At 39.0% G+C, this 18,241-nt stretch overlaps 1 protein-coding gene across 1 annotated transcript; it reads right to left on the bottom strand.

The window, feature by feature from the left end:
* Positions 1-10,532: 10,532 nt before the first annotated feature.
* Positions 10,533-17,049, bottom strand: HCF153 (high chlorophyll fluorescence 153). Its single transcript, XM_090010867.1, has 2 exons — positions 16,660-17,049; positions 10,533-10,801 (listed from the first exon to the last, which is right to left on the bottom strand). Exons 1-2 carry the CDS (start codon positions 16,987-16,989, stop codon positions 10,655-10,657), a joined length of 477 nt encoding a protein of 158 aa, XP_089866993.1. The 5' UTR covers positions 16,990-17,049; the 3' UTR covers positions 10,533-10,654.
* Positions 17,050-18,241: the final 1,192 nt, after the last annotated feature.

Raw genomic sequence — 18,241 nt, 5'->3', positions numbered from 1 at the left:
TTTGAAAAGATTTGCGGATCTTGTGCATCATCCAGTACTGAAGCTGTTCTTTTTTGTTTTCAGAGGATAAAAGTTTGAATTTTATTTTGAAAAGAAGGTACATAATTATCTTGTAAAATATATATGAAAAAATTTGTGCCGATTAGAGAAATCTCAACAGATAATCAGATCCTTCAGTATTTTGGCTCGTGCTGTTTGCCTCCACATGAGGGACAATACTGCAGATCATGCAAACTGCGGTTACGGTTACCCCAATGCGCATGATGCTCCTTGCAAGAGGGATAAGAGAATCCTAGGGCAGTTGAAGAATCTTCTTGCCAAGCAAGTGTTGAAGGCAAAAGAATCATTCGATTTTGTAAGACGCATGGATCTTGTAGGCTCTGCTTGTCTGGTAGCAGCAGCTAGTGCACATTACCTTGTGTTGGGACGTTGCAGGTTCAAAATCCAATGGTATAGTTGTATAACTTGTAGGGGGTCTGCCTAACCCCAGCTTGCCTTTAAAAAAAAAAGGTGTTGTTTTTGTGTTTTCCTGTTTAGGGGTTAAAAGTTTGAAAGTTTCATCAAGGTCCGTTGGGAAGTAGAAACAGTGAGGAACCAAGATTTGCAATTATTGCATTGAGTCAAAGAAATTGGTGGGGATAGTGAAATGGAATGAGAATCCATGTCAACAAATTCCTTCCAAATCCTTTTTCTGGATTCCTTCAGAGGTGATTAGCTGTTAAATCCTTCTTTGAGATGGATTATGATTCCTGTTGACTACATCCGGCAAGGTGCTGCCAAACGAGAGGATTTCTTTTGATTCCTTCCTGTCAATGATGCAGCTGAGCGATCAATCTCCACCTTTCAGATTCCTTAGATGGATATTGCAAGGAGGAGAATATGCTCTTGGGTTGTCGTCTTGAGCTCCACGAACAATGAAGATGAGTTAAATGTTAATGGGATCGATCAAGAGATGTACTGAGGTTGGGATCTGAACATTGATGAGAACTGGTAAAGAGGGTATGTGTCTTATTATTGTAAGCTTCATGCATCATCTCCTCCGTTGGCGGAGCCACATGGGGGCCAAGGTGGGCGCGTGCCCACCATGACCTGGAAAAACTCTAAATAGTGGCCCTGGTCAGGGCCGACACCATCCACGCACGACCCACCAGGGGTCACAAAAGTGTCCCCCACCCACCTCTCTCTGTTACCCACCTTGACCCAAAACTCTAAATAGTGGCCCTGTTCAGGGTGGGCACCATCGAGGCCCAGGGGTCACAAAAGTGTCCTCCACCCACCTCTCTTTCTCTCCCCGGCTGTCCGACAAGTATCTTCCTCAATCCGGTGGCTTTATCCGGTGCAGGTGTAGGGGCACAACCTCTGTAAGGTGTCTCTCTCTCTCAAGTCCCAATCGTGTCGTCCGAACTTCCAGCAGGCTCTCCAGCGATTGCATTCATCTTTTTCTTGTGCTTTTTTGAGGGTTTAGGATTTTAGGGCTTTTGGGGTTTTTTTCTTGCCAATTAGCAATTGGGTTTTTTATTTTGTTTTTGCAAATGATATGAATGCAACATTAATTTCTATGTTTTCTATTTTTATTTAAATTAGCATATATGTGTGTGTGTGTGTGTGTGTGTGTGATGCTTGTTTCATATTTAGGTTTTTTATTTATTTTGTATTTTTTAAATCGATCAACTTTAAACTTTATTTTACATGCTTGATTTTAGTTATAAACTTAGAAAATTAAGGTTTTTTTATAATTATTATATAAATGAATGATGTTTTTCAAGATTTAAGTGTTAGGATTTAGGTTTTTATTTTTTAAATAACATGAATATTTAATTGAGTTTTAGGTTTTATTGATTTTTTTTAATTAGCATTTATTTTTAATCAACATTAAACATGATTCTACATGCTTAATTTTAGTTTTTGTTTTTTGATTAGCATATATGTGTGAATATTGCTTTTTTAAGATTTAGACTTTTTATCTTTTAAATAGCATGAGTCATGAATATTTCATTAGGTAGGTTTTTCAGTGGTTTTTTTTAGTTAGCATTTAGTATTTTGTGTTTTTACATTTCAATCAACATTAAACTTGATTTCACGCACTTGATTTTAGTTATAAACTTTGAATTTGTGTTTTTTAATTATTATATATATGAATGGCTGTTGTTAGGATTTAGGGGTTAGGCTTTAAGTTTTATATTTAACTTTTTTAAATAACATGAATATTTAATTAAATTTTAGTTTTTTAATCATCATTTAGCTCTTATTTTGCTTTTTTGAATGAGGTGAATACTCAGTTAGTTATTTTAGTTTTTTTTAATCAACACATGCTTAATTTTAGTTTGAAACATTGAATTTAAGGTTGTTTTTTTTCAGTCAACATTTATATGTGAATGATGTTTGTTTAGGATTTAGGTTTTTTATTTAGTTTTTATTTTTTAAATAGTATGAACCATGATATTTCATTAGGTTTTAAGGTATTTTGTGTTTTTTTTCAATTAGCATCTAGCTATGTATTTTTTATTTTCATTCAACATGACACTTGATTCCACATTCTTGATTTTGGTTATAAACTTGGAATTTTAAGGTTTTTTAATTATATATATATATATATATATATATATATAATGATTGTTAGAATTTAGGAGTTAGGATATGGGTTTTTTATTTAATTTTTTTATAACATGAATATTTAATCAGTTTTAGGTTTTTGTGTTTTCCCTTTTCACTGTGCATTTGTGCCCACCTTAGTTTAGATTCCTAGCCCGGCCACTGATCTCCTCAGAAACCACGCAAGCAAAAAATGCCGGAGATGTGTGACCCGCTTTTAACCCAAGGCAGGAGTTCAGTAATAATGAAACATGTCAGTTTAGTTATTCGGGCTCGATCTAAGAGGTGGAGTGGTGTATCAACCTGATTTTAGTTATGAAATTTTGTACTAGGCTTGGGACTGGCCGTGTGTGATTCACTGTACAAATGCTATCTGGACACGCCAGGCAGGCATTTGTCCAGGACCAAGGAGTCACACCCATCTAAGAGGTGCCGCCAATCCATGCCCCGTTCAAAACAAAGAGGCGGGGCTGTGTTTGTAACAACTGTACTACGTTCAACAATTGTTTCTACTTCATATGAAGTTGTGTTCGATATTCCAGGATAACAACTGTACTTACAGCATTAGTTTGATTTTTACGCTGTGCGGACTTGGACACATGGATAATGGGTCAGATAATTTCTGTTTGGATTGTGACTTGTTCCACTCCACCATGAGTGTTTTAACATGTTTATTGTTGATTTTTGTCTGAGATCTAAATACTAGAAATGTATAAAATTTGGGTAATTTCAGAAAAAATAAGAATTGATCTTTTTTCATATAAATGTTTTAATCTGTGTCTAATTCAATCTAATTATGAAAGTTTATCAAAAAAATTATGGATTTTAGCCTTGAATATGATAATTTGTGAAAAAATAAAAATTCATATTATTACATACAAATTTAAAAATCATAAAATCTTAAAATGTAAGAAAATAAAGCATAAATAAACCATAAATAAACCAAAAAACCTTAAACTATAAGAAAAATAAACCATAAAATTATAAAATCATAAATAAATCATAATAAAAAATACAAAAAATACAAAACCTGTCAAAATAAAAGAAAAAATAGCTCTAATCAAATTAATTATAAAAAAAATAATTAAAGAAATTTGATTTAAAGCCTAATATAAGAAAATCAAATAAAAAACCTCAATCAAATTAACTATAAAAATCTCCAATATAAGAAATTTGATTCAAAACCCTAATCAAAGAAAAAAACTGTAATCAAATCAATGAAAAATCCCAATCAAATTAAATATAAGTCTTAATTAAAGATATTTGATTCATAACTCTAATCAAAGAAAAAGTTTTTTCGGAGCCCTAATCAGACTTCAAATAAGAGGGACGGAGAAGAAGAGAGGGAGAGACCTGGGTATTGTTGTCAGTGGCCTCACTGCCCGGATGCTGCATTAGGGGTGTGTGAGAGGGTGACCTGAGTGTCGTCGCCTGATTGCTGTCATTTGGATTGCAATTTCATTGTCACGAGTATTTTTCAAGTATCTTCAACCAGGACACCCTGCTCCCAAGCTATGTCTTTTGACTAATTAAACTTGATTTTCTGCCAAATAACCAATTCCAGCAAAGAGGTTGAGTTTACGTTGTTTGAGAAACAACCTTTTCAATAGAAACACGAGGAACATTTCATTACCTGAAAATTTTCTTAATGGATTTGAGGTTGGGCATTCCTATATTTAAAATTTCATCAAACTTGAGGCATCTTTTTTTTAGACGAGGAAAGGAAATTCAAAAGAAAAAATGATAAAAAGCTAGAAAAGATGGGTCTGTCTGTCACAATGGCCTGCAAGTACGTTTTCAAGCATCTATTCAAGACCTCTATTTGACCTTTTGTGTAGAGATGGGCAAGTCTATAAAGTGACTGTATTCAGTGAGTCAGTCCACTACCACCAGTAGATTGCCCATTGGCCGAAGAAAGTTCATCAATGCAGTCCATGGATTTTTCTTCTCATATCAGAAGGGGTTGCAGTAACCTTGTTGGTGAGGTTGTCTCGTACTTAACATGTTGACAAGTGTCACATTGAAGAACACGTTCGCTCACTGTCTTAATGCCTGATCAGTAAAACTCTTCTGTTGATATGCTAATAAGTCTTTTTGAGCCCTTTTTGTGTCCATCAATTAAGGAGACATGAAAATGCTCCAAAAGTTGAGAAACAAGTTTGGACATGATGGGCAGGATTATTAGTCTTTTATATAATATTATCTTTCTTTTAACTTCATAATTGGCCTTGGACTGGACTTGAATTTGTTCTCTGCGTGATAATAGTTCATCCTGGGATGACACTGCACCAACAGCTCCTTATGAAGCATCGATGTCCACAATAAAGATTTTATGGAAGTTAGGAAGGGCTAGCATTGGGGTAGAACTCATGGCTTGTTTGAGAGCTTCAAAGGTTATGGTAGAGTGTGCATCTCGGTTAAAAGTGGCCTTTTTGAGGAGCCTAGTTAGAGGTTGTTTGATTTGGGCATAATTCTTGACAAACTTCTTGTAATAACCAGTCAAACCAAGGAATCCTCTCAATGCCTCGAGATTTTAAGGAAGAGGCCAAGTGTTCATAGTCTTTATTTTTTCAGGGTAGACTTTCACACCCTGTTGGCTGATAACGTGGCCCAAATATTGAACTTTCTGTTGTCTAAATGAGCACTTTGTTTGATCAAGAGTTTGTGCTTTTGAAGGTACTCAAGGACAATTTGTAGGTGTTTCAGGTGTTTCTCTCATGTTCTGTTGTATATCAAAATGTCATCGAAGAACACCAAGATGAAATGCTTCAGATGGGATCTAAAGATCTCATTCATCAAGCTCTAGAAAGTAGCCGAGGCATTGGTGAGTCCAAATGGTAAAACCAAGAACTCATAATGCCCATCATGAGGTCAGAACACGTTTTTGTGAACGTTCTCTAGGGTCATACAAATCTGATGATAATCAAATCTGAGATCTAATTTAGTAAAGTAGGCAACATCATGGAGTTCATCCAGTAATTTATCTATCACAGGAATCAAATATTTATCCTTGATCGTGATATTGTTTAGGGCATTGTAATCTACACAAAACCTCCAAGTTTCATCTTTCTTCTTTACCAGCAATACTGGAGAGGAGAAAGGACTTCGGCTCGGTTGGATGACTCCGGACCATAACATCTCCTTAACCTACCTCTTGATCTCATCTTTCTGGATTTGGGCAGGTTGTATTCTCAGTCTGATCAGAATGTGGTGGTCATATGACCTCCCTGGGGAAGCTTTGTGAGTTCAACAAAAACGTCCTCAAAGAGATTGAGGTGTTGTTCCAAGTCGTGTGGGAAGGGCCCTTGGGAACTCCCTTCCAGGGCGTGGAGCAGAGTGTTGCATTGTTTTGATCATGGACTTGGATATCATGATTTCTTGGTTGGGTCAGTGCGCAGGGATTTCAACCCGTTGATTTGCTTGGTCGAACTTCATGGTCATAAATTTAAAATCTAATATGATTTCCTAAGGGTTTACAACCACTGCATTCCTAGAACCAGATTTGCCCTTCATGGGCAAGACAAAGGCCTCTGACTGAAAGTTGGTGCCTTGGATGTTGATCGCCAGACCGAACTCGGCTTGGTACTCCATGACTTCGTTGACTTGCACAACGTTATGTTGTGATTCATGTATGCCGAAGGGCCAACAGGTAGTATCAAAGCATGAGTGAAACCGCCCCACATTGGCACACCAAGGTTCTTTTTGAACCAATGATACCATCACACAATGTCTTCCCCCATATGAATGGCGGCGATAGAGACCTTTTCTATTTTCGGGGTCTACGTCACTTGGATCTAGTTTCAATTGGAGTGAGGAGAGATCTAGTGGCTTGGCCTTGAAGATCCAGCTAGTTGGATCAATGTCAATGAAGGTAAGAAAATTTCTGACGGGGTTTCTTCATCTGTTTTCCCTCGTTTGCATGGCCAGAATGCTAGTTTGAAAAATCGAGTAGGTTGGACCCCCATCAGTTTAACCTACATGTCGATAAATGAACTCGTGTATCATTATGGATAGTTCATCAGCTTTTATGTTTGTCTCATCGACTTTATTGTTTGTCACCCCCACGTGGTGCTGGGTTTCAGCTCATAGAGCGTCAATGTGTTCTTTGATCTCCATGAGTCATCATGACTCTAAACCAGGTTGTTGTTTGCCTGCAGGATAGAGTTATGTTGGTCCAAAGGAAGGCTGGTGTCAGGTGAAGAGGGCTAGAGTAACTTTTATGGCTGGTTCTGGGCTTGGCCGACTAGTGGGAGGTCTTTGGTACGTAAAATTGATTTTTTTTTTAGATTTTTCAAGAGTTTTAGAAGGTCAAAAATAGTTATTTTTTAGGATGGGATAGGGCATTAAGAAGTCAATTCAGTTTTCAAGCTCTGACAGACTCTAAAGATCAGACCAGATCTCAGCGATCTGGATGATTTTTTTAGGATCTGTAAGTTGGGTTGGATAACTAACAGATGTACGTTTTTAGGGTAAATTTTTCAGGATTTATGGATTTGGGATCAAGTCTTGAATTTTTTTTGCAAGTAGTCGGTGGAAAACCGGTTTAAGTCTAGCATTGTTTTCGAGAGTTTGGTAAAAATACAATATCTACATATCAAAAATTGATTTTCACGATTTTTGTAAATTGGGTTTGGTCCAGGACAGGTAAATAATAACTATGATAATTTTTTTTTAGGATTTTTAAGGTAATCTGATTACAGAAACACAAAATTTTAAAACCAGACTAGGTTGCAGGTTTGAACCGAACCTTCCCAAGAACATACAAAATGAGGCTTGTCTTTCAGAAGTCGGATTAGGGGGATCCAATAACAGATTTTAACGAATAAAAATTCAATTTAGAACTTTGAAATTTGTTACTAAAAGTGTAGATGCAGCATTGATCTCCTGAGATTGCTCGGAGGGGAGATCTAGACGCTGGTAGCCGCGGTTGGTAAAGTGCACCTTTGATGGCGGCTAAATCAAACAGACGGACATGTGAAGAGCTTGGGCCCTTGTTGTATAAGTTAAATGTCGTCTCTGGGTCCACCAAATGGTACAGAGCCGGTAGAGGGGCTGCACATGTGAACCAGAGGCCATGATATGCTGAAGGCGACAATTGCATGGAAAGGGAGAGCGTGAGAGGGAAGGCAAGACGTGAGAAAGAGTGAATCCCCTTACCTCTCCAAGAGAACTTTACTAATGAGATAAAAAAGAATATAACAAAGTATAATACTTAAATAAAAACGGAAAATAGAAAAAATGAAATGAAACATAAAAGAAGAAAATGCTGAACAAATGGAGGGCCCCCAAGCTGGTTCCCCCCCTACCTAGGGGGATAATTGCCACATTTCTTTTCATTTTGCCCTTTAGGTGACACCAATCCAGAAAATGGACACAGATGCCCCTGAGAACTCGATAATGACTGAAAGATTGTCTTTTATGTTCCTGTATATTATCTGAATCGCTTCATCCACCCTCTTATTTGTAGTTGACTACCTTGTCCTGACCCAAATTTTTGCTTACACCCATATGGATATCTAACAGGGATATCCAGATCCAAACACCTACTATATTTGGGCCGAGATGCTATCAAAACGCCACCTGAACACACCAAGTGGCTTTTGTCGAAGACATGTTTCGTGGCCCTCCTCTAAATTATAAAGCAGCGGGAATAAAGCGGTCCCTGCTGGACCAGTTCGTTCGCGTGTATCAAATGCGGGACTGCACCCAGGCAGATAATATCTTGTTTTAACCAATTTTAACAGTATTTAATAAAGTTTTTGCCAATAAAAGTTTTTGTATATTAAAATAGTTACTGCAATTAGCATGGCACAAGAGGAAAACCTACGATGCTGTGACTGCAATTAGCATGAGGGCGACCTAACCTTTAGGCTGTGTTTGACTCTCTGGACAAGTGCCACCTGGACACATCAAGTAGCGTTTGTCCAAGACTCACAGGTTCCTTGGCCCTCCTCTAAATTATAACGCAGCGAGAATAAAGCGGTCCGTTGGACCAGTTGGTTTCGGAAGCAGATCAGGTCATGATGAACATGAGCGTTTTTGCTCATGCTGACATCGTGGCCGTCTGTTTGCATTTTGTATGAATGCCACGTGGTTTTGTTGACTTTTGAGCTTTTTAAAATGCAAATCGGATGGCCACGATGTCAGCATGAACAAAAACGCTCATGTTCAGCATGACCTGATCTGCTTCGGTACTAGTGTCAAGATTTATTTGGATCCAATTGTTTTATGAACTTCATTTTGATTTTTGTTTTGGACACATGGAGTCTATCCAAGATTCGTGATAGACTTAGGGTACCATTTGCTTCACACTCAAAACTTGGTTTTGGGTGTCAAAACAGTTTTTTCACTCAAAAACCTGTTTTAGTAACTGTTTGGATGCTAGCAAATTAGGTTTTGAGTAGACTTATTGGAGCAAAACTAGGTTTTTCAACCAAATTTTGCATAACGCCTTCCGTCTCTTTTTTCAATCAAGTTTATTTTGTAAATACTTTTTAATATCGTTCATTATTTTAAATATTTCTCAATACGTGTCATCTGCTGGTTAAAAATTGACCGATTCAACTAGATTCGTTTCAGAATCGGAATCGGTTCGATGCCCTGAATTGTTTTGAAAATCGCTTCAGGGTGTGTTACGATTCTGACAACATTGAATTATACTTTTTTCAAAAACAAATATCCTGCTTGCTTAAAGTATAGCTTATTTTGTCCAGCGGGCAAAGCCAGTACGCGTAGTATGGTTTGTGCTCAATTACCATTTTCCGTCCCTAGATTTTTTTTATCCTGGCAAAAACAAGAATATGGTCCTCTTAGTCTTGGTCTAAAGAGGGAAGTTTTTTTTACTTTCGAGCTATGTTGTCAATCAGTGAATCGGTATCGGTAGAAAATCGATACAAAACTGGTCTGAACTGGCTAATTAAAAAAAAAACTGAAAATGGTCAAAAATAGTTTTTAATATTATTTTGTCAGGTATCTTTTTGTGGCCAGCCTATCCCATTTACTGGACAGGTTTGACTGGACTGTAGACAGGCTGGGCCTGGTCAAGCCCAACCCGTTGACCAACTGGGTTGGGCCTAGTCTCGGTTCCTGTCGGGATGGGGTCTAATGTAAAACCCATAGCGTGCCCGTTAGGCCCATGGGCCTAATTCGGAATGGGTCGGGTTGGGTTGGGTTGGGTTGCAAGTCATCATATATTCACATTTCCCATTCTTTTCCGTGAATTCATATGTTCTTTTAATGAACATTTAAAAAATTTGTAAAGGAATAGAAAGATCGATCCATTTTTTTGAATCACATACAGGACTCTGCTTTCTCTTTATTTCTGTGGACAAAACGGAATCGTTCCATTGTTACTATCACCAACGTCACATAATAAATGTGAACCATTGCATCGAGATAATCCATTGAATAAGATCTATAACATAGTCTTTTCCCATGTGATAAAGTTACATCATGTCTATTTTTGTTTGATGACGGGTATTTTTAGTGTTCATACTCACATGGTTGAGTTATTCCGGCCGCTTGCTTTCTGTGCATATAATGCATACAGGTCTAGTTTCTGGTTGGGCCGGTTCCATATCTCAATAGGAATTAACTGTTTAAGTCCTATATATAGCCCAGAGTAGCCCATCAGCCAGCGGGCTGGCCCTACACATGATTTTGTCAGGCCGGGCCTTCCTCCAAAACTAGGCCAAAGTCTAACCCGTTCGGGCAGCTGCCCGGTCTGTTGTCCAGCCCTACTTTTGAGCAGCACCCTTTTGTGCTAAATTTTCTTTTAAATGATGAAATGGGCAGAGAGCTCTTCCAAGTGGAGCGGGACTGTATCATCTCATCCGGTTGCCCAGTGTATCAATGCAATCTAAGACACTTCAATCCACTTCGCACGAATTAATAAGGAAATCTGAGAAGCAAACCAAGGCTTCGGTCTTCACCTGAAACGGTTAACCCAAAATACACTACTTTCGATAAAATCAAAACAAAATGCAAAGACTCTCGCTAGCTTTTTGTTATATCATGTATTGCCGTTACAATTTAAATCAAACAACATTCCCACACATAATGTCTATATCACCCGCTTGGGACGGTCACGAGAACGTGGAATTGAAACCTCTTCCTTCATAACAGAGACATTGCCTTTTCGTCCACCACCGCCACTACCGTCGTCATCATCATCATCATCATCATCCATTATTGCTTCGTTTACAGCAAGCTGATGCACATAACCACCAACAACAAAAGGCAAACGGTTTCAAATGGAGTGACCCGTGAAGAACATCTTTGACTACAAACTACTAAAAAGATAAAAACATGCAGAAATAAGGAAAAAATAAATTCCTTTTTCTGCAGCCAGCTTATGGAATTTTGTGTTTGCAGAGAAAGCTAAAGCTATTTTCTTTTCGTTCAGAGGTATGTCATAATGGCATGCCATGGGTGACATGAGTCGGACACATTGTGACACCCTGACATGACTCTGACATTTACCAACATTAATTTTAATATTCTTAATATTTTTTCGATATTTTTAATAATATTTCACTAAAAATAATTTTTACACATTAAAATATCACAAACAGTTTTTATTTATTAAAAAATAAAAATGTGTCTTCATGTCCAACCATTATACCATATGAACTTGTTTTGGATAAGGCCCGGGGATGGAGGCGAGAGGAAATAAGGGGGACTCTGGAGACAACTCTCATAGAGGGCATCTAGATACTTTGGGACCCTCAAGGAGAAACCGACTCTGGAGATCACACTGACTGCATATGAGATCTGCAACGTCAACGAACATGGTCAGAGGTTGTGGGAATAAGGCAGCGAATCACACATCTCAAGGAGAACCAATGAAGTCGGTGGTTATTAAAGATTGAAAGAAGCTGTATATCCCAGATAGTCGATATGACCAATGGGTGAAGCAGATATCTTGGATGATGATAGCATGTTTTTTTTTTTTTTTTTTGTGTGTGTGTGTGTGTGGGGGGGGGGGGGGGGGGGCGCGGAGGAGAAACAAAAACGAATGGAGTTTAGCTTCATCTTTGATAACCTTCGTTGGATGTAGTCGAGCATAAAGGATATCAAATTTTCACAGGGTAAGAATGGATTGTTCTTGATTAGGGTGTTTAATGAAGAAGATATTATGCAGAAAGGAGGGCCGATCCTTGATTGTGAATAGGTGGTCACCTGGTATGGAATGGAAATTGGAAATGACTTTGACGGTTTCGCAATGGGTCTGATTTCAGATCTTTCAACAGAGTTTTGGACAGATGATTTCTTTTGGGGCTTGCCGGAGCATTTGGATGCGAAGCTGTTAGAAGTTGATGCTTATACTAAGTCATTGGGGCGTCTTCTTTATGCTCGGATATACATTGAAGTTCCAATCAACTTCTCACCGCTGAGAGAAGTTTCAAGCGATGATTGGCAATAGCTGTGTTATTAAACAATCGATCAAATATGAAGGTAGGACAAACTTTTGTTCAGATTGTGGATCTACTCATCATGAAGATGGGAGATGTGTTAAGAGAAGGCAAAACTTATCATGAAGATGATGCCATGGAGGTAACAGAATCTGACACTAGGCATGAAGAAGCTGATCCATCTATTGAAAAGGTTAATTTGGAAGGCAACAGTATGTTGGGTGGCTAGAGACAGCAAAGAGGTAGATAAGACTCGGCCTGAATTCATAGAGGTTTTGCCCTCCGGCAGGACCCCCTCACAGGAATCTGGTAACAATGTTTATTTCAGGAATTTATGGTAGCAACTATTATGTGGCCAGAAGAGAGTTGTGGGATGATATTCGAACCAGCCTTGGATGTTAACAGGAGACTGGAATGTGGTACATCATGAAGGTGAAAGATGGGGGGGTTTCGATCATTTAAACCACCAGTGATGAGTTCAATGAACTCATCTCTGAATGTGGGTTCATTGAAATGTCGATACCTAGTGTTAATTATACATGGCATAGTTGGAATGTATGGATTGGAACTTCCGTATGGGATGGACTGAGGAAATATGTTCCTGGTGATAGGGAATAGAAGTGGTGGAGAATTCTTCTTGGAGAGGTAGAGTCATCTCATCTCATAATTGAGAGCTCTAGGAAAGATGAGTATTTGAGCAGGCCTTGGAAGGTCGTCATCAAGGAGTAATGGTAGATAGAACTGCCATTGAATTCTTCAACTGGTTCTGGAGCATTTGATGTAAGTGGATTCCTATGGAATGTAATTATCTTCCAAAGCAATTAATTAATTTAGGAGTCTTACTGGTAGGGGTCTGCCTAATCCCAGCTTGCTAATCCAAAAAAAAAAAAAATTACACCATATGAGGTTCAGAGGAAGGAAAATGACATTCAAAGCCCTACAAGGAAATGGTGATCATAAAAGGTCATCCTTCCAGGACATGAGGTAATCATAAGCATTATGACATTGACCGAACCATACTCCTTTCTATTCCTAAGGCGATCAAATTAGGTGCAAGATGCAACTATGGACAATACTCTTGTGATATTTTGTTGTAAATCAATAGGGCGATCCCACACCCATGAAACTTAGACAGTGATTGTTGAAGAATCAGCATGAAACTATAACTTATATTCCCTTGATATTGGTAAAAATGCTTTACACCTTCCAAGTGGTTTGGCCATGGAGAATTTAGAAATTTGGTAAACCACGTGGATGACAAATGGTCTGGTAAAGCTCAAGTTCTGGAATGCTTCAGTTGCATTCTTCTCTAGGTTCTGAATGCGGCGCTCCATAATGTTCTTGTCTAAGGCCATATTTTCTTGAGCATTCTTGACCACTTGAAAAGTCTGGTATCTTTCCTATTAGTCAATGAGATAAAAGAAGTTTGATATCTTCTCATTGCCCCATGGACCCTCCTTTCATCCCTTGTTTATAAACAGCCTCAAATAAAATTTCAAAACTACTTACAATGTAAAGTTTCAAATAATTGAAATATAAAATGCAAAACTCATCAAAAAATAATGTATAATTGAAGGTACCTTGTAGGTTTGAACCTTCATTTAGTGTAAAATACATCAAAGTTTATCAAGGCGCTAGAGTGAAATTAAATCTTGAACTCAAGACCATTAATTGATTAACCAAATATATCACACATACGATTTTAAATCACATTACATCCTTGTGTTTATCCCCATGATGCTCGAGGGATTGTCTAAGTCTCATAGGAAGCGACTTCACATCCACATCCACATAGGTAAGTTCATCAAAAAAAACATGTAACTAAAATTCTTCAACCTTATAAGCCTATGAACTTATTAAGAGATTAAATCTCATCCTGCTAATCATTACAACCACAAGTAGCACTTACTTTCATAGACGAGGCTAGGAATTCTCAACAATTCTCTAGAAAAATCTCTTTGATTTCTTTATTTGTGTTGAATTTTTGAGTTGATTATTCCAACACCATGTTTGCTTACGCTCTTATAACCAATGTATTCCAGCGCTTTTTGCTTCGACCATTTGACTTTCTGTAACTAGAATTTGTTAGGAAAGTCTCTTCACAAATGCCAACCTCCCTGAATCAGGATCATTAGTGCCTGACGCTATTTGGTTTTCTAGAGAACAGAGATTGTGTTCTCACTTTTTTATGAATGTCATCTCATCTTTTCCTTCATTTGCAAGCACCTTCATCAATCCTTCGACATTTCACATTATCAGTCACTTTCTTATCAAAACCTTTTGTTTTCATGCACTCTCAAGGTGGAAAACGGTGTTGGATTTTCCCTCTAGTTCCCAGTATATTGGTATTAGTCTATGATTCGAGGATGTTCTTTTCTTATCCTTGAAAGAATCTGTTTTCATCCATTCTTGAAACCTCTCATCCTGGAATAACTAACCCATAGGTCCAACAAGAACACTCATTCCTAGTGACAGAAACCATCAAGAAGCGAGTGAACATCGTTAATGATAAAGGGCATTAGAATAGTTATTCCCCTCATTTTGGTACCTTTTCAAGAATGTTTCTGCTGACACTAGATCCCTATGAAAATTATGAGTTTCTACATTTCCTAAAAATAGACTAGAAAGGTATCAAGTTTCTTCAAGGATGGCTTTACCTGCTTGTTTGACCAGGTGTATTTGACCCTAATCTACTAATATTCAAGGTTGTCCACGAACCCTCTAAATGATCTCACGACACTATCAATCAACAAAGGCCGGCGACCATCCGCCACAGCCACGGGGTGAATTAAATTTGTCTCCTGTATTCCATCGAAGCTCATAAAGACTATTTAGCTCCCAAGATTTGGAGCAAAAACCAATCGATCCCTGAACAAGAATAAAATAATTGACTCAGAGTCTTGCAAGAAACATTTTCAACTTTTCATGGGATCCCTCTAAATGATCTCCCCCCTCAGTACAGGATGGCTCCGCAGTTAGGGGTGAATCGAAGTAGCCCTATATACAGTATGCATGTCCACATAGACTATGTATCAATCACAGATCCTAAGACCCGAAAGACCAGAAGGGGGATCTGACACAGAAATAAGGAGATGCGCTATGATCCAATCATGGCAGGTCAGGTATAGTTTACAGGGGCGATTTGTTCCATTAACATAGGAATAAGGTGAGCATCTGGTGGACAAGGAATTCTCCACGTACAGTGGCGCTGGAATTTCCCTAGTGAGAAATAATTTTCTTTCTCTTTTGAAGTTGCCTCACTTGAACCATTAACGAAACAGAAAGAGGATCTACAATGAGACCCTGGGCAGAAAGCCAAACCTTTAAAATGTTGTCAATCAAAAGCATCAGAAATCGAGAATAGAGAAAGAACCAAAGAGGAAAAATACTGAAATGGCCTTAAAGATTCAATGGAATGGCAAGTTGAGCATCATATCTAGAAACCAAATACGTTGCTACTTGCTATAGACATCTAAGCATCCCATGCATGTTGTCTCTACAAAATAGTTGGTCAGATGAAATTTGAAATCAAATGCCAGCTGCAAGAAACATGGGCTCTAAGAGAGAAATCGTGGCAGCAATAATGTTTAAGAAAGTATATGTGGAAATCATGTCAAAGAAAGCATGAGAGAACTATCAAGCGCAGTAAATGTAAAGCCCAGTGAACTTAACTGCACAAGTGTAAGGTTCAGAAGCAAGCTTTGGAAAACAATTTCTGCTTGGGCAAGCTGTCTTCGGGCAATCTAGGGGAGCTTCAGTAGCTATACTAAAAAATCTTCATACAATTGATATCTTTCGGTGTTGTGAAGACCTCTAGGCTGATGCTCTGCATCAATACTTTGCCTAAGCTAGAGATGGTGTTCCTTTCTGTCCTTTTCTCAGTAAAGTTGCGATTGTCATACTCTGCTTTTCATCTATTTTTTCATCCAAGTTAATCAAAGTTGCGCAACCATTTTTCCTTTTAGGCAGTCTATGTTGGATGCGCCGCGCAATGGGTTCTTCGCAAGTGTGAGATAAGTTTCTTTATTTACTACAGTCGGCTAGAGGTGTTTGCTCATGCCAATGGAGTCATGGCCTGGTTTGTCGCTTTTTTGACAAACCAGGTGAACACATGAGTCCTTTGTTTCTTGTTTTGTTTCATGTTCATTTCAACGCACGGCCTTATATTTTATATTCACGTTTAGGTTCCGTGCACTGCCATGAACGGAGCAACATGTTGCCCTCGGCGGTGATTGCAACAAAAACTGAGCCCTGAAAATACATACTAGAGTGGCCAACTTGTTAGACGCGTAGCAAGGAATAGAGAGATGAAGCAAAGAAAAAAAAATCACGGGAAACATAATTTCCAAGAAGAAAGGGGAAAAGGTGGAATCGGGATCAGTAACAGAACATCTAAGCAGAAAGAATATGCGCGGATGAGACCCGTTGAATTTGACGAAATGCATGCTATAAGGTGGTGTTTGGATGTACCCACTTACCCAGACATCTGGGGAAGTTGGTATTCTGTATAATGCTCCATACTGTCACATTCCAACTTCCCCGGGTTTTCTGGATATTGGGAACGTCCAAACACCACCTAAATGAAAGAATTAGAATGATCTCCTCATCCTTGTAGAAATGATGATCAGTGATTGAGGCGGTTTCGTTTCATTACCTCCTCCAAGAATTTCTCGTCGAGCTTATCAGCTATCCTGATGGCATTGAGGACGGTGATGACCAGAAGAGATAGGGGGAAGACGAAGGCGAAAATGAGAGTGGTGTTGCTGGGAGGGCCAGCCCTCGTCAACAAACAAGACCCTCTTCCCTTCTTCCAACCACTCCTCAGCGGAGGCGAAACCTGCCTCAGCCTTCCCCCGCTAAAGCTCCCACCAGATGCAATTGGAATTCGTGATCCGGTGCTTGTTTTAGGCGATGTTCCAACGCCGTCCTTCCGCCCTCGAATACTACCGAAGTTTGCAGGTGGGAAAAAGATGAAGCTGGACATGTGTGTGTGAGAGAGAGAGATGCTACAGCCTTTCGATAAGAGTATCTCCGTAGGGATAATGGGAACTTTGAGAGCGCATCAGTTCAGATGAAGGTCTGACGATACCACAAATGGATAGGTGGTTACTTGGATGGGTCCCACGAATTTTTTGAGAGCCATTCATATTTTAGATGAACGGCACCTACAGCCCCAAAAAATCAACGGCTGAAACAAAACGTAACAGAGTGGTGTTCTGGCAGGGATGACCTGACCTGACCTGACCTGATGCGCTTTCTGGAACTTTTTATGGTCTGGACCATACTTAAAACAGTGATAAGAACTAAGAAATCGGAACTGAACGGTACTGATATCACCCTACCGTACTGATATCACCTGCAACTTTCCCGTCAAAGCGACTCATTCGATGAGGAAGTTTCGGGAACTGTTAGATCACTGGGAACTGTACGATGGTTCTCTTTGGGGCCTGCCATTCTTGTGGTCTAACAAAAGAAGCCCCCTTACCTCTCTCTCCTTTATTGAAGTATTTCATGATCTCTTTGGTTTAACCATGCCGCATACAGAATAAGACCATGGCCCAATCTGGTTGGAGTTTGGCCGGTGTCTGAAAAAAAGACATCAGGTACGAGGATTGGTGGGTGCGCATGCCAAATTTCAATGCCATGATCGAAGAACATTGGAGAGCACAAATCGGGGGGCATTGGGCAGGGTATCGTCTATGGAACAAGATACGTCTGCTCGGCCCTCATATCTTTGGAGTGAATTATAACACAAGGAGGTAATAAGTTCGAGCAAATCCACCTTTGGGAGGACAAACTCCGAACTTTACAATCAGATTCAATGTCTGATCCATCCCCAACCCAACCAGGAGCAACGACTTTTGGGAACTCATCCACGAATAACGACTAAGGGAAGAGATTAAATGGAAACAATGTTCCAGGGTACTATGGCTCAAATGAGGGTGACCAAAACTCCTAATATAGCAGTAAAAGCAAGACGTGTAGGCGGATCGACTCATCAAGTTTCCATTGAAATAGGATCTACACAAGGAAAAGCACTTGACATTCGTTGGTTATTAGGGGTATCCCGAAAACGTCTGGGTCAAAATATGGCTTTCAAATTAAGTTCTGAATTAATCGATGCTGCCAAGGGGAGTGGCGATGCTATACGCAAAAATGAAGAGACTCATAGAATGGCAAAGGCCAATAGAGCTTTTGCACATTTTCGTTAATCCATGAATAGGATCAAACCTTAT

Source organism: Nuphar pumila, chromosome 6, assembly GCF_984573655.1.
Source record: "Nuphar pumila chromosome 6, dmNupPumi1.hap1.1, whole genome shotgun sequence".
NCBI lineage: Eukaryota > Viridiplantae > Streptophyta > Magnoliopsida > Nymphaeales > Nymphaeaceae > Nuphar > Nuphar pumila.
This window is presented reverse-complemented; position numbering and strand designations above follow the sequence as displayed.

Bases quoted from the DNA above. Each gene is read 5' to 3' on its own strand.
- HCF153 (XM_090010867.1), bottom strand. From the start codon at position 16,989: ATGTCCAGCTTCATCTTTTTCCCACCTGCAAACTTCGGTAGTATTCGA. The intron at 10,802-16,659 runs GTAATGAAACGA...TATGTGCATCAG, and splicing joins ACGAGAAATTCTTGGAGGAG to CTTGCTGTAAACGAAGCAAT.